Source organism: Salmo trutta, chromosome 7 (genome assembly GCF_901001165.1).
Source record: "Salmo trutta chromosome 7, fSalTru1.1, whole genome shotgun sequence".
Taxonomy (NCBI): Eukaryota; Metazoa; Chordata; class Actinopteri; order Salmoniformes; family Salmonidae; genus Salmo; species Salmo trutta.
Genome location: NC_042963.1, coordinates 45,139,553 through 45,154,264, shown reverse-complemented (window position 1 = coordinate 45,154,264; position 14,712 = coordinate 45,139,553). Strand labels below are relative to the sequence as shown.

General features: G+C 48.2%; 1 protein-coding gene across 1 annotated transcript in view; it reads right to left on the bottom strand.

Annotated features, from left to right (window-relative positions):
* nav2b (neuron navigator 2b) overlaps positions 1-11,213 on the bottom strand; it is a 104,920-nt gene extending 93,707 nt beyond the window's left edge. The window contains exon 1 of the mRNA XM_029759100.1: positions 11,089-11,213. Coding sequence (XP_029614960.1) covers positions 11,089-11,148 — 60 coding nt within the window. The 5' untranslated portion in view covers positions 11,149-11,213. The remainder of the gene's footprint in view (positions 1-11,088) is intronic.
* Between the last annotated feature and the right edge of the window lie 3,499 nt (positions 11,214-14,712).

The window sequence follows — 14,712 nt, the reverse complement described above, 5'->3', positions numbered from 1 at the left end:
AGCATCTGCCTCTAACCCTAGGAAGCTCTTTGCCACCTTCTCCTCCCTCCTGAATCCTCCTCCCCCTCCCCCCCTCCTCCCCCTCTGCGGATGACTTCGTCAACCATTTTGAAAAGAAGGTCGACGACATCCGATCCTCGTTTGCTAAGTCAAACGACACCGCTGGTCCTGCTCACACTGCCCTACCCTGTGCTTTGACCTCTTTCTCCCCTCTCTCTCCAGATGAAATCTCGCGTCTTGTGACGGCCGGCCGCCCAACAACCTGCCCGCTTGACCCTATCCCCTCCTCTCTTCTCCAGACCATTTCCGGAGACCTTCTCCCTTACCTCACCTCGCTCATCAACTCATCCTTGACCGCTGGCTACGTCCCTTCCGTCTTCAAGAGAGCGAGAGTTGCACCCCTTCTGAAAAAACCTACACTCGATCCCTCCGATGTCAACAACTACAGACCAGTATCCCTTCTTTCTTTTCTCTCCAAAACTCTTGAACGTGCCGTCCTTGGCCAGCTCTCCTGCTATCTCTCTCAGAATGACCTTCTTGATCCTAATCAGTCAGGTTTCAAGACTGGGCATTCAACTGAGACTGCTCTTCTCTGTGTCACGGAGGCTCTCCGCACTGCTAAAGCTAACTCTCTCTCCTCTGCTCTCATCCTTCTAGACCTATCTGCTGCCTTTGATACTGTGAACCATCAGATCCTCCTCTCCACCCTCTCCGAGATGGGCATCTCCGGCGCGGCCCACGCTTGGATTGCTTGCTCTCTCACTCACGTGCTCTCACCACTGGTGTCCCCCAGGGCTCTGTTCTAGGCCCTCTCCTATTCTCGCTTTACACCAAGTCACTTGGCTCTGTCATATCCTCACATGGTCTCCCCTATCATTGCTATGCAGACGACACACAATTAATCTTCTCCTTTCCCCCTTCTGATAACCAGGTGGCGAATCGCATCTCTGCATGTCTGGCAGACATATCAGTGTGGATGACGGATCACCACCTTAAGCTGAACCTCGGCAAGACGGAGCTGCTCTTCCTCCCGGGGAAGGACTGCCCGTTCCATGATCTCGCCATCACGGTTGACAACTCCCTTGTGTCCTCCTCCCAGAGTGCTAAGAACCTTGGCGTGACCCTGGACAACACCCTGTCGTTCTCCACTAACATCAAGGCGGTGACCCGATCCTGTAGGTTCATGCTCTACAACATTCGCAGAGTACGACCCTGCCTCACACAGGAAGCGGCGCAGGTCCTAATCCAGGCACTTGTCATCTCCCGTCTGGATTACTGCAACTCGCTGTTGGCTGGGCTCCCTGCCTGTGCCATTAAACCCCTACAACTCATCCAGAACGCCGCAGCCCGTCTGGTGTTCAACCTTCCCAAGTTCTCTCACGTCACCCCGCTCCTTCGCTCTCTCCACTGGCTTCCAGTTGAAGCTCGCATCCGCTACAAGACCATGGTGCTTGCCTACGGAGCTGTGAGGGGAACGGCACCTCCGTACCTTCAGGCTCTGATCAGGCCCTACACCCAAACAAGGGCACTGCGTTCATCCACCTCTGGCCTGCTCGCCTCCCTACCTCTGAGGAAGCACAGTTCCCGCTCAGCCCAGTCAAAACTGTTCGCTGCTCTGGCACCCCAATGGTGGAACAAGCTCCCTCACGACGCCAGGACAGCGGAGTCAATCACCACCTTCCGGAGACACCTGAAACCCCACCTCTTTAAGGAATACCTGGGATAGGATAAAGTAATCCTTCTAACCCCCCCCCCCCCCCTTAATAGATTTAGATGCACTATTGTAAAGTGGTTGTTCCACTGGATATCAAAAGGTGAATGCACCAATTTGTAAGTCGCTCTGGATAAGAGCGTCTGCTAAATGACTTAAATGTAAAATGCAATCATCACAGAAATAAACACGTAGCCTAACCAGCCTGGTGGTATGGAACCCTGTATGTGGTGGGGTTTGGCTGGAAGTCAGTGCAGGCCAGCTGGACGTGTGTTTACTGTAGTAGAAGGCTGTGGTGATGCCTTAAAGGGATCTTCTCTTCCTGGTAGGATCAAACAAGATGTCGGACACCCCACACACAATAGGTCTGCTAATTTCACTAGACTCATGCCATCAGCAGCAGGTGTGCTAGAGTTGCACATAACTAAGACATCTTCACTATACTGAATGTCAGGTACTGTATCACTTCTGATGATAAATCCCTTTTTAAATGCCAATTAGACTGTGTAGAATCAAATTGGTGGAGAGGGTGCAGGTAATCAGCAGCAAGGATCACTGCAATCTTCTTGACTAATGTCACGTCCTGGCCAGTATATAAGGTTAATTGTTTTGTAGTTTGGTCAGGGCGTGACAGAGGGTATTTGTTTTATGTGGTTCGGGGTGGTGTGTTTGTGTAAAGGGTGTTTGAGTTAGTATGTCCGGGTTTTGGTTTATGTCTAGGTAGTTCTATGTGGAATCTAGTGTGTGTGTTTCTATGTTTGGTTGATTGGGGCTCTCAGTTGAAGGCAGGTGTTGTCTATCTGCCTTTGATTGAGAGTCTCATATATGAGGGTGTGTTTGTGTTTGCGATTTGTGGGTGATTGTTCTGTGTAAGCACTATGCTTTGACAGACTGTTAGTTGTTCGTATTTTGTTATTTTTGTATGTTCATTTTTGTAGTGAATAAAAATCAAGATGAGCATTCACGAACCTGCTGCGTATTGGTCCACATTTTCAGACGACGATTTCGTTATATCGTCAGAAGACGAAGACAACCGTGACAGAATCACCCACCTCTCAAGGACCAAGCAGCAGAGGAAGGAGCAGAAGGCGTTCGAGTTGGACTGGCGGGAGAAGTGGACTTGGGAAGAAGTTCTGGACGGGGCCGGACCTTGGCATCAGGCTGGGGAGTATCGCCGCCCGCAGTGGGAAATAGAAGCAGCCAAGGCAGAGAGGCGTTGGTACGAGGCCAGAGTGGACGCGCTGAAGGAGATGCACGAGAGGCACCCCCAAGAAAATTTTTTGGGGGGGCACACGGGTAGTTTGGCTAGGCGAAGGAAGAGCCGGAAGCCAGCTACCCGTGGTTATATGGAGGAGCGTATGAGGTGGGGAGCGCCATGTTTCGCTGAGAAGCGCAATATCTCACCCATACGCACGCACAGTCCGGTGCAAGTTATTCCAGCCCCTCGCAGGTGCCGTGCTAGAGCGGGCATCCAGCCTGGTAGGAGGATGCCTGCGCAGCGCATCTGGTCGCCGGTACGCCTCCGAGGACCAGGCTACCCAACTCCCGCTCTACGCACGGCTACCATCAAGCCCCTGCACAGCCCAGTCTGCCCTGTACGAGCACTCCGGTCGTGCAGGGCTACTAGTTCCATCGAGCCAAGGCGGGTTGTGCAGGAGGTAAGATCTAGACCGGCTGTGCGCCTCCATAGCCCTGGGTTTCCAGCTCCTGTCTCTCGTGCGGACCCGGAAGTGCGTCCACCCAGTCCGACTCGTCCTGTTCCCGCTCCCCGCACTAAACGGCAAGTGCGTAAACCCAGCCTCGCCAGTCAAGTCGTCGGAGCTGCCCGCCAGTCAACAGTCGTCGGAGCTGCCCGCCAGTCAACAGTCGTCGGAGCTGCCCGTCAGTCAACAGTCGTCGGAGCTGCCCGTCAGTCAACAGTCGTCGGAGCTGCCCGTCAGTCAACAGTCGTCGGAGCTGCCCGTCAGTCAACAGTCGTCGGAGCTGCCCGTCAGTCAACAGTCGTCGGAGCTGCCCGTCAGTCAACAGTCGCTGGAGTGGTCAGACTGCGCTGAACTGCCGGAGTGGTCAGACTGCGCTGAACTGCCGGAGTGGCCAGACTGCGCTGAACTGCCGGAGTGGCCAGACTGCGCTGAACTGCCGGAGTGGCCAGACTGCGCTGAACTGCCGGAGTGGCCAGACTGCGCTGAACTGCCGGAGTGGCCAGACTGCGCTGAACTGCCGGAGTGGCCAGACTGCGCTGAACTGCCGGAGTGGCCAGACTGCCCTGAACTGCCGGAGTGGCCAGTCTGCCCTGAACTGCCGGAGTGGCCAGTCTGCCCTGAACTGCCGGAGTGGCCAGTCTGCCCTGAACTGCCGGAGTGGCCAGTCTGCCCTGAACTGCCGGAGTGGCCAGTCTGCCCTGAACTGCCGGAGTGGCCAGTCTGCCCTGAACTGCCGGAGTGGCCAGTCTGCCCTGAACTGCCGGAGTGGCCAGTCTGCCCTGAACTGCCGGAGTGGCCAGTCTGCCCTGACCTGCCGGAGTGGCCAGACTGCCCTGACCTGCCGGAGTGGCCAGACTGCCCTGACCTGCCGGAGTGGCCAGACTGCCCTGACCTGCCGGAGTGGCCAGACTGCCCTGACCTGCCGGAGTGGCCAGACTGCCCTGACCTGCCCGAGTGGCCAGACTGCCCTGACCTGCCCGAGTGGCCAGACTGCCCTGACCGTCCCGAGTTGCCAGACTGCCCTGACCGTCCCGAGCTGCCAGACTGCCCAGACAGCCTGGAACGGCCTGAGCCGGAGCCGCCTCCAATATAGGTGGGTTGGGGAGGGGGGGTGTAGCACAGTGCCATCGTTGACGGCAGCCACCCTCCCTTCCCTCCCTTTAGAAAGGGGGAATTTTTCTTTTGGGTATTGTTTGGGGGTATTTATATTTTTTTTGTGTTAAGGTGCTTCTGGGGTAGCACCTTTAAGGGGGGGGTACTGTCACGTCCTGGCCAGTATATAAGGTTAATTGTTTTGTAGTTTGGTCAGGGCGTGACAGAGGGTATTTGTTTTATGTGGTTCGGGGTGGTGTGTTTGTGTAAAGGGTGTTTGAGTTAGTATGTCCGGGTTTTGGTTTATGTCTAGGTAGTTCTATGTGGAATCTAGTGTGTGTGTTTCTATGTTTGGTTGATTGGGGCTCTCAGTTGAAGGCAGGTGTTGTCTATCTGCCTTTGATTGAGAGTCTCATATATGAGGGTGTGTTTGTGTTTGTGATTTGTGGGTGATTGTTCTGTGTAAGCACTATGCTTTGACAGACTGTTAGTTGTTCGTATTTTGTTATTTTTGTATGTTCATTTTTGTAGTGAATAAAAATCAAGATGAGCATTCACGAACCTGCTGCGTATTGGTCCACATTTTCAGACGACGATTTCGTTATATCGTCAGAAGACGAAGACAACCGTGACAACTAATGTGGAGACTTTCAAGGAATCACTCATCTATCATTTGTCTGGTTCACTGTGCATACAGTATTAACCATGTGCATTTTGTGCTTCCAGTCAGAACATATCTGGGATCTCAAAACAGATCTGTCAGTTGCTTGTCCAAAGTTTCACAATATGTAAAACGTTTGTAAACAGTATCATTAACTTCACCTCATTGCAAAAGCAATAGTTCTACGCTACAAAACACCACAATGGCTTACTCTTCCTTCCCGTTAGGATACGCCAAAGGAAATATGAAATAAAACAATATTATTGTGTTCCAGTTTCCTCTCCGGTGGGCCTATCATGCCAAATAGTGTCCCCCTGCCAAAAAGTGTTGTTGTTTGTCAATTAGTGTTGTTTGTCTATTAGTGTTGTTGTTTGTCTATTGCTATGTTTGTATAACGTACTTTCAGATCACTGAAACAAAACTTGTTTAAACAGCGAAATTGTCGCGGAAATCAGCCTTGTTTGCATAACGATGATGAAAATAATTTAGGCTGTAAGGATCTCCAAAATTCTAATCATTAGGTCGTCACACCACTGATATAGCAACGGACGCTAATAGTTCATTGAATCCCATTGTGACGCAGAGGGGTACACTTTTTGGCCGGGGGGGACATTATTTGGCATGACAGGCCCTATGTCCCCCAGCTATATGAACTCTGCAGCTGGGCTGTGCTGCAGTGTGGGGCACATGGAGCAACAGCACCAGTGATGTACTGTAGTAGTAAAACAAAATAGGTGGCTAAACTCTGATCGCAGGTCGTGGTGAAAAAGTAACGCTCCCTATACTTTCTCCCTATACTTTCTCCCTATACTTTCTCCCTATACTTTCTCCCTATACTTTCTCCCTATACTTACTCCCTATACTTTCTCCCTATACTTACTCCCTATACTTACTCCCTATATTTACTCCCTATACTTACTCCCTATACTTTCTCCCTATACTTTCTCCCTATACTTTCACCCTATATTTTCTCCATAAACTTTCTCCCTATACTTTCTCCCTATATTTACACCCTATACTTACTCCCTATACTTTCTCTCTATACTTTCTCCCTATACTTTCTCCCTATACTTTCTCCCTATACTTACTCCCTATACTTTCTCCCTATACTTTCTCCCTATACTTTCTCCCTATACTTACTCCCTATACTTACTCCCTATATTTACTCCCTATACTTACTCCCTATACTTACTCCCTATACTTTCTCCCTATACTTACTCCCTATACTTTCTCCCTATACTTTCTCCCTATACTTACTCCCTATACTTACTCCCTATATTTACTCCCTATACTTACTCCCTATACTTACTCCCTATACTTTCACCCTATATTTTCTCCATAAACTTTCTCCCTATACTTTCTCCCTATATTTACACCCTATACTTTCTCCCTATACTTTCTCTCTATATTTACACCCTATACTTTATCCCAATACTTTCTCCCTTTATTTACATCCTATACTTTATCCCTATACGTTCTTCCTATACTTACTCCCTATACTTTCAATTCATTTTTTTGCACAAAATAAAAAAAGTGGCTAAGCTGTGTTTACTTGTATTTACCCCCCACTACACTACAAAAATTAAAGCAGGAAGCACCAGTGACTAGATCAATGAAAAAGTGGTCAGATGAAGCAGATGCTAAGCTACAGGACTGTTTTGCTAGCACATACTGGAATATGTTCCGGGATTACTCCAATGGCATTGAGGAGGACACCACATCTGTCATTGGCTTCATCAATAACTGCATCGATGACGTCGTCCCCACAGTGACCGCACGTACAGTACATACCCCAACCAGTAACCATGGATTACAGGCAGCATCCGCACTGAGCTAAAGGCTAGAGCTGCCGCTTTCAAGGAGCAGGACTCGAACCCGGAAGCTTACAAGAAATCCCGCTATTCCCTCTGACGAACCATCAAACAGTTAAAGCGCCAATACAGGACTAAGATTCAGTCGTACTACACTGGCTCTGATGCTCGTTGGATGTGGCTGGGCCTACAAACCATGACAGACTACAAAGAGAAGCACAGCCGCGAGCTGCCCAGTGACACGAGCCTACCAGACAAGCTAAACTACTTCTATGCTCGCTTTGAGGCAAAAAACACTGAAACATGCATGAGAGCACTAGCTGTACTGGAAGACTGTGTGATCACGCTCTCCGCAGCCGATGTGAGTAAGACCTTTAGACAGATCAACATTCACAAGGCCGCAGGGCCAGACGGATTACCAGGATGTGTACTGCGAGCATGCGCTGACCAACTAGCAAGTGTCTTCACTGACATTTTCAACCTCTCCCTGTCCGAGTCTGTAATACCAACAAGTTTTAAGCAGACCTCCCTCTGCAACTGGATCCTGGACTTCCTGACGGGCCGCCCCCAGGTGGTAAGGTAGGTAACAACACATCCGCCACGATGATCCTCAACACAGGGGCCCTTCAGTGGTGCGTGCTCAGCCCCCTCCTGCACTCCCTGTTCACTCATGACTGCACGACCAGGCACGACTCCAACACCACCATTAAATTTGCCGATGACACAACAGTGGTAGGCCTGATCACCGACAACAACAAGACAGCCTTTAGGGAGGAGGTCAGAGAGCTGGCCGTGTGGTGCCAGGACAACAACCTCTCCCTCAACATGATCAAGACAAAGGAGATGATTGTGGACTACAGGAAAAAGAGGACCGAGCACGCCCCCATTCTCATCGATGGGGCTGCAGTGGAGCAGATTGAGAGGTTCAAGTTCCTTGGTGTTCACATCACTAACAAACTAACATGGTCCAAGCACACCATGACAGTCGTGGAGCGGGCACGACAAAACCTATTCCCCCTCAGGAGACTGAAAATATTTGGCATGGGTCCCAAGATCCTCAACATGTTCTACAGCTGCACCATCGAGAGCATCCTGACTGGTTGCATCACTGCCTGGTATAGCAACTGCTCGGCCTCTGACCGCAAGGCACTACAGAGGGTAGTGCGAACGGCCCAGTACATCACTGGGGCCAAGCTTCCTGCCATCCAAATCCTCTATACCAGGCGGTGTCAGAGGAAGGCCCTAGAAATTGTCAAAGACTCCAGCCACCCTAGTCATAGACTGTTCGCTCTGCTACCACACAGCAAGCAGTACCGGGGCGCCAAGTCTAGGTCCAAGAGGCTTCTAAACAGCTTCTACCCTCAAGCCATAAGACTCCTGGACATCTAGTCAAATGGCTACCCAGACTATTCACTTTGCCCCCCATCCCCTCTCCACACCACTGCCACTCTCTGTTGTCATCTATGCATAGTCACTTTAATTAACCTACATGTACATACTACCACAACTAACCGGTGCCCCCGCACATTGACTCTGTACCGGCACCCTCCTGTATATATTGTTATTTTTTTACTGCTCCTCTTTAATTACTTGTTAGTTTTATCTCTTATTCTTATCCATATTTTTTTTAAACTATAGTGTTGGTTAGGGTCTCGTAAGTAAGCATTTCACTGTAAGGTGAAAGACTGTAAGCATACCTGTTGTATTCGGCACATGTGACTAATACAATTTGATTTGATTTGATTTTACACTACAGCACAGCACTACACTATAGTACAACACAGCACAGCACTACACTATAGCACAGCACTACACTACAGCACAGCACTACAGCACACTACACTACAGCACAGCACAGCACAGCATAGCACAATACAGCACACCACACCACACTACACTACACTACAGCACAGCACTACAGTATAGTACAACACAGCACAGCACTACACTACAGCACAGCACTACAGCACACTACACTACAGCACAGCACAGCATAGCACAATACAGCACACCACACCACACTACACTACACTACACTACAGCACAGCACTACAGTATAGTACAGTACAGCACAACACTGCACTACAGCACTACACCACACTACAGCACTACACAGCACTACAGCACTACACTACAGCACTACCGTATACTACAGCACTACACTACAGCACTACACTACAGCACAGTACAGCACAGCACAGTCACTCCAAATAGAGCGCTAGAGAAAAACCCCTGACCGCTGTTCACTCTAACTGTGTAATGACAGGCTATACAGCCATGTCTTTCACTCTAACTGTGTAATGATAGGCTATACAGCCATGTCTTTCACTCTAACTGTGTAATGATAGGCTATACAGCCATGTCTTTCACTCTAACTGTGTAATGATAGGCTATACAGCCATGTCTTTCACTCTAACTGTGTAATGATAGGCTATACAGCCATGTCTTTCACTCTAACTGTGTAATGATAGGCTATACAGCCATGTCTTTCACTCTAACTGTGTAATGATAGGCTATACAGCCATGTCTTTCACTCTAACTGTGTAATGATAGGCTATCCAGCCATGTCTTTCACTCTAACTGTGTAATGACAGGCTATACAGCCATGTCTTTCATCCTCTCCACCACACGAAGCACAACATCATGTACTGCTGCTGTCTGCTTGTCTGTCTGTCTGTCTGCCTGCCTGTCTGTCTGACTGCCTGTCTGCTTGTCTGTATGTCTGTCTGCCTGCCTGCCTGGGACAGTGGGCTATGGGATAGGTTTTATATAGGCTACACATAGGTTTTATAAAGGCTACACATGGCCAGGCCAGCAATACAGACACAAGACCTTAAACAGGCACATTTATTTTTTTAACTACTGGCCAATAATCATTATCCCCCCTTTTGCCCTCAGAACAGCCTCAGTCACTTTCAATTGAACTATCCACTTTGTACAGTTCTGCAAATATATGAATATAAAGGCATACACAAACAAACGCACACACACACACATGCATGTGTTTCATAGTCCATCCTGCTGCACATTGTAGACGTCAGCTAGACATCAACCAGACCAGGTGTGAAGTGCTCTTAATGCCCATCTGTCTGCCGCTCACATAGGCCAACGTCAAAGGGAATTAACCAACTCTCTCTCTTTCTCTCTGCATCTCTCCATCTCCCTCCATCTCTCTCTCTCTCTCTGCATCTCCCCATCTCTCTCTCTCTCTCTACTCCTTCCCAGGACCAGACCACCATAAAGACCCACAACAACTGCCATATGGTTAAAGCCTGCTGTAGTATTCTATTTTCACTGCAGGCTTCAGTCAGTTACTTTCACACAGGGACATTTCAAAGACAATGACGTGAATTAGATATCTATTCAAAGGAATGCCTTGTAGCAGATTTCAAAGAAACACTTTGCATTTAACTCCACATAGTAGTGACAGTATGAAAACAGCCGATAAAGGAAGGGTTGTCGTTCCCTATCTGCATCGCTGAATGACCATCTGATTACAGTATTAACCCTTCCCCTTTCTACTACCGTAGCCTCAAACAACATTTGACTAATGCTTTATCCTGTGACATATGTTTACAGCACCGACCACACACACACCATTCATCACTATGTGCCTTAGTCCCATTAGCCTACATCTCTCCAGTACACCGCAGCTGCTGCCGACTGAGAAATACACACAACGCCAGTAACACTGCTCATATGCCGATTGTGTTCACTGTCCAACTACAGAACAGGTGCCGAAATCCCAGCTTTTATCCTAGTTTACTCATTTACTCCAAGTTTCGTCCTTTAGTCCTAGTTTACTCATTTACTCCAGGTTTCGTCCTTTAGTCCTAGTTTACTCATTTACAATAAGTTTCATCCTTTAGTCCTAGTTTACTCATTTACTCCAGGTTTCGTCCTTTAGTCCTAGTTTACTCATTTACAATAAGTTTCATCCTTTAGTCCTAGTTTACTCATTTACTCCAGGTTTCGTCCTTTAGTCCTAGTTTACTCATTTACTCCAGGTTTCGTCCTTTAGTCCTAGTTTACTCATTTACTACAAGTTTCGTCCTTTAGTCCTAGTTTAAGTACGTAACCAGATAAGGTTGAGAAGAACTGTGCTCTGACCTGAGGGTCCTCTCGGTCATCACTCCCTGTGGTTGAGAGCCTTTTGGTGGGGGTGGTCATTTCCTCCTCCTCGTCCTCTCCCCGGCGCTCTCCCTGCCGGTGAGGGGCTTTCAGGGGGCTGTGTCTGAGGTGGTTGGCCCTGTGAGTGATGGAGGTCCTGGACCTGGCATTGTTTTGTAGCTGAGGAATGGGCAGGGCGCTGTGCACCGGTTTTGGCAGTCCCGACTTCATCTTAGAGGCGACCAGAATGGCCGGCATCTTCCGCTCTTGCTTTCAGAGCACATCTCAGAAACCACTCAACACTCACATACTCACACACAAACATGCAAGCACTCAGTCTCTCTCTCTCTCTTTGCTATTTTCTAAGAAGGTTGGCCAAAACGCAAGCTTACGCTCACACAGAGGCTCCACAGCTGGAGTAGGTCAGCCTGTATACACACATGTACAGCAGAAGGCCCTCTGTGGCACACACACTCACACACACACACACACACTCACACACACACACACTCACACACAGTCCAAAAGTAAACCTTTCGATGAGAACAACTCCCTCTGACAGGCTGCCAAGTCACATCCTTCTCTGGATTTTAACGAGGTTCTGGAACCATCCACAGCGATGAGCACGTTCTTCTGGGTTCCTCCCCCCACCTGTTCTGTTCCAGAGGTACAGTACAGCGTACCAGTAACTGTAGTGTTCCCTGGTCCTGGTTTAATCAGGCGCTGTTCCCATTGGAAGTCTGCTTCATCAGTCCCTCAATGCGTGAAAAAGGAAAGCCCAGTCTCAGAGTCTGTCCAGTAGCAGAGAGAAGAATAAACTAGTCTCAGAGTCTGTCCAGTAGCAGAGAGAAGAATAAACTAGTCTCAGAGTCTGTCCAGTAGCAGAGAGAAGAATAAACTAGTCTCAGGGTCTGTCCAGTAGCAGAGAGAAGAATAAACTAGTCTTAGAGTCTGTCCAGTAGCAGAGAGAAGAATAAACTAGTCTCAGAGTCTGTCCAGTAGCAGAGAGAAGAATAAACTAGTCTCAGAGTCTGTCCAGTAGCAGAGAGAAGAATAAACTAGTCTCAGAGTCTGTCCAGTAGCAGAGAGAAGAATAAACTAGTCTCAGAGTCTGTCCAGTAGCAGAGAGAAGAATAAACTAGTCTCAGAGTCTGTCCAGTAGCAGAGAGAAGAATAAACTAGTCTCAGAGTCTGTCCAGTAGCAGAGAGAAGAATAAACTAGTCTCAGAGTCTGTCCAGTAGCAGAGATAAGAATAAACTAGTCTCAGAGTCTGTCCAGTAGCAGAGAGAAGAAAAAACCAGGAGGAAGGCGAAGATGGAAAGAACTGTGAATGCGATGCATAGTTCAGAAAGATTAGAGCTCTGTTTGGCCAGGCAGGGAGCAGATGTGTATTAGAGACTCTAATGACTAAAGATCGTTGGGTGGCTGCCTGGTGGGACGTACAGCATTATCCTCCTCCTCACTCAGCTTGTCAAGTAGTCAATGCAGACAGCCTGGCCAGCCAACGCAGTCATCACATGATGGCACGGCACCATAAACACAACTTTATCCCAGTCTCTCTCTCTCTCTCTCTCTCTCTCTCTCTCTCTCTCTCTCTCTCTCTCATGAGAGCACACTGATAATGTGAAGTGGGAGAGGAGCCCTATCTAACACTATTAGAGTGATAATGTGAAGTGGGAGAGGAGCCCTATCTAACACTATTAGAGTTATAATGTGAAGTGGGAGAGGAGCCCTATCTAACACTATTAGAGTGGGTTGTTCTAGCTGGCCCAGTGCCCAGACTGTTGTATAAAGGAGAGGAGGAGTGCTGGGTTGGTTCTGCTGATCTCTGCAGCAGGGGAGGGGCTCCAGTACTGGTCCCCCCGTCCCTGGGCTTTATATTATGTTTCCCACAGCTTTGAACTCAACTGTTAACACCCCAGTGCCAGAACAGTAAACCAATAACTTTCATATTGATGTGCATAAGGATGAATATGACATTGTCAAGTGATTTTCTATGTTCTTTTGTAAGTCTGTACAGCTGATTCTCAGTGTCATGTAAACTTTAGTCAGCAGACTGAGCCTGGGAGATGTGTTATTATTCAGAGCCAGCCCTGACAGAAGCTTTGTGAGGTTTCAAATAGTGCTGCAGCCAGCAGTTCCTCCAGCCGGTGGATTGAACCCTATAATCCCTGTGGGTGCAAGTCCAACAGAACTCTCTCTACTGCCGTGTGTCAACACAAACCATGAGCTTTTCATACTCCTCTAAAAGGACACTCTATCCTCCCTGCCTGTGAAAGCAAAGGTCACGCTAATCGAAGGTCATATAATCTGGAGAAACCACAGGCTAATCGCTAATCCACTGGACAATCTGGTAACCCAAAGACCCCTTTATTAATGGTCAGTGACACTCATAGGCTTACCAGTGACTATGTACTGTACAGCAGTCATCCCTCCACTCAGTTCACTCTCATTCACTGTCATCTGTATTCTTTACAGACCTAGCTAGGTTGCCTTTGTTTCTATCCGACATACCTGGCTGAAAAAACTAATTCCATATTGATTGAAAAGCATGTGTATTGATCGTACAGTGCATAATATAAATGAATGTGCTTTAGAGGTCTATGTGTGCATGCTACTACAATGTTGACGTATGTGACTGCCTCGTCAGGTGAGGTGAAGGCCTCATCCCCACTGTGTGTGTTTATGTTCATGACGACTCAAACCTTCACCTCACTGATCACCCGGGTGACACAGTGACCCGCTGTGTTGTGACGTCTCTGATAGGGTCTTATAAAACTGTTACCAACATATTAAAAGTAACAAGGAATTACATATTTCCATTAAAACATTATTTTGATAAATAAATTCATACAATTCCACCAGAAGTTAGAGTCCGGACAAAAATCTGTTGCTACAGACGCCACCCAGTCGTTAATTATTTTTGCATAGCTGCTATGGAAAAGGACTGGTCGTCCGTTCTAAACAAAATGGTTACTATGCAGGCTGGTTAACACTCTTGTCACTTGAAAACTGGCTAGCCAACTTCAGCTAACTCAGTCACATCAAATATTGAACTTGGAATGACAGTACACTAGCTGCATCTTCATTGGAATGCTGCTCATCCATTCAGCATCCAGGATCCAAACAACCAGTTTTATAAAATCAATTACGGGAAATAAACAGATTGAGGAGTATATTTTATTATTTGGATTTATCAGGGTGTGCTGCAGCACCCTCAGCACCCCTACTTCCAGCAGCCATGCCAGTATATATGGTATTCATGGAATATCACCCAAGCCTAGTAGATTGAAAGTCCCAGAATGACAATCAACCCGATTAGAAATCAAGGGCTGATTTTCATTATGGACCACTCCTCTGACCACATCAGAGTGACTTATTCCATTCCTGAGAGAGAGGGGGGGGTGGGGGGGAGCGAGATAAGCCGCTTCCAGATGGTCTCTGGGCACCTGCTCAAATCAAACCAACAACATACTGCGCTGAACTGGGCCAGACCCATTGGGTTGTTGGCCTGGTGATAACATTGGGAGCTAAAGACTGCAGGACATCAGAAGGTTTTAAATCCTGAACCCTCTCATCCTTCTATGTGCCACAACACAGGGGTAGGAAGATCCAGTCACCTC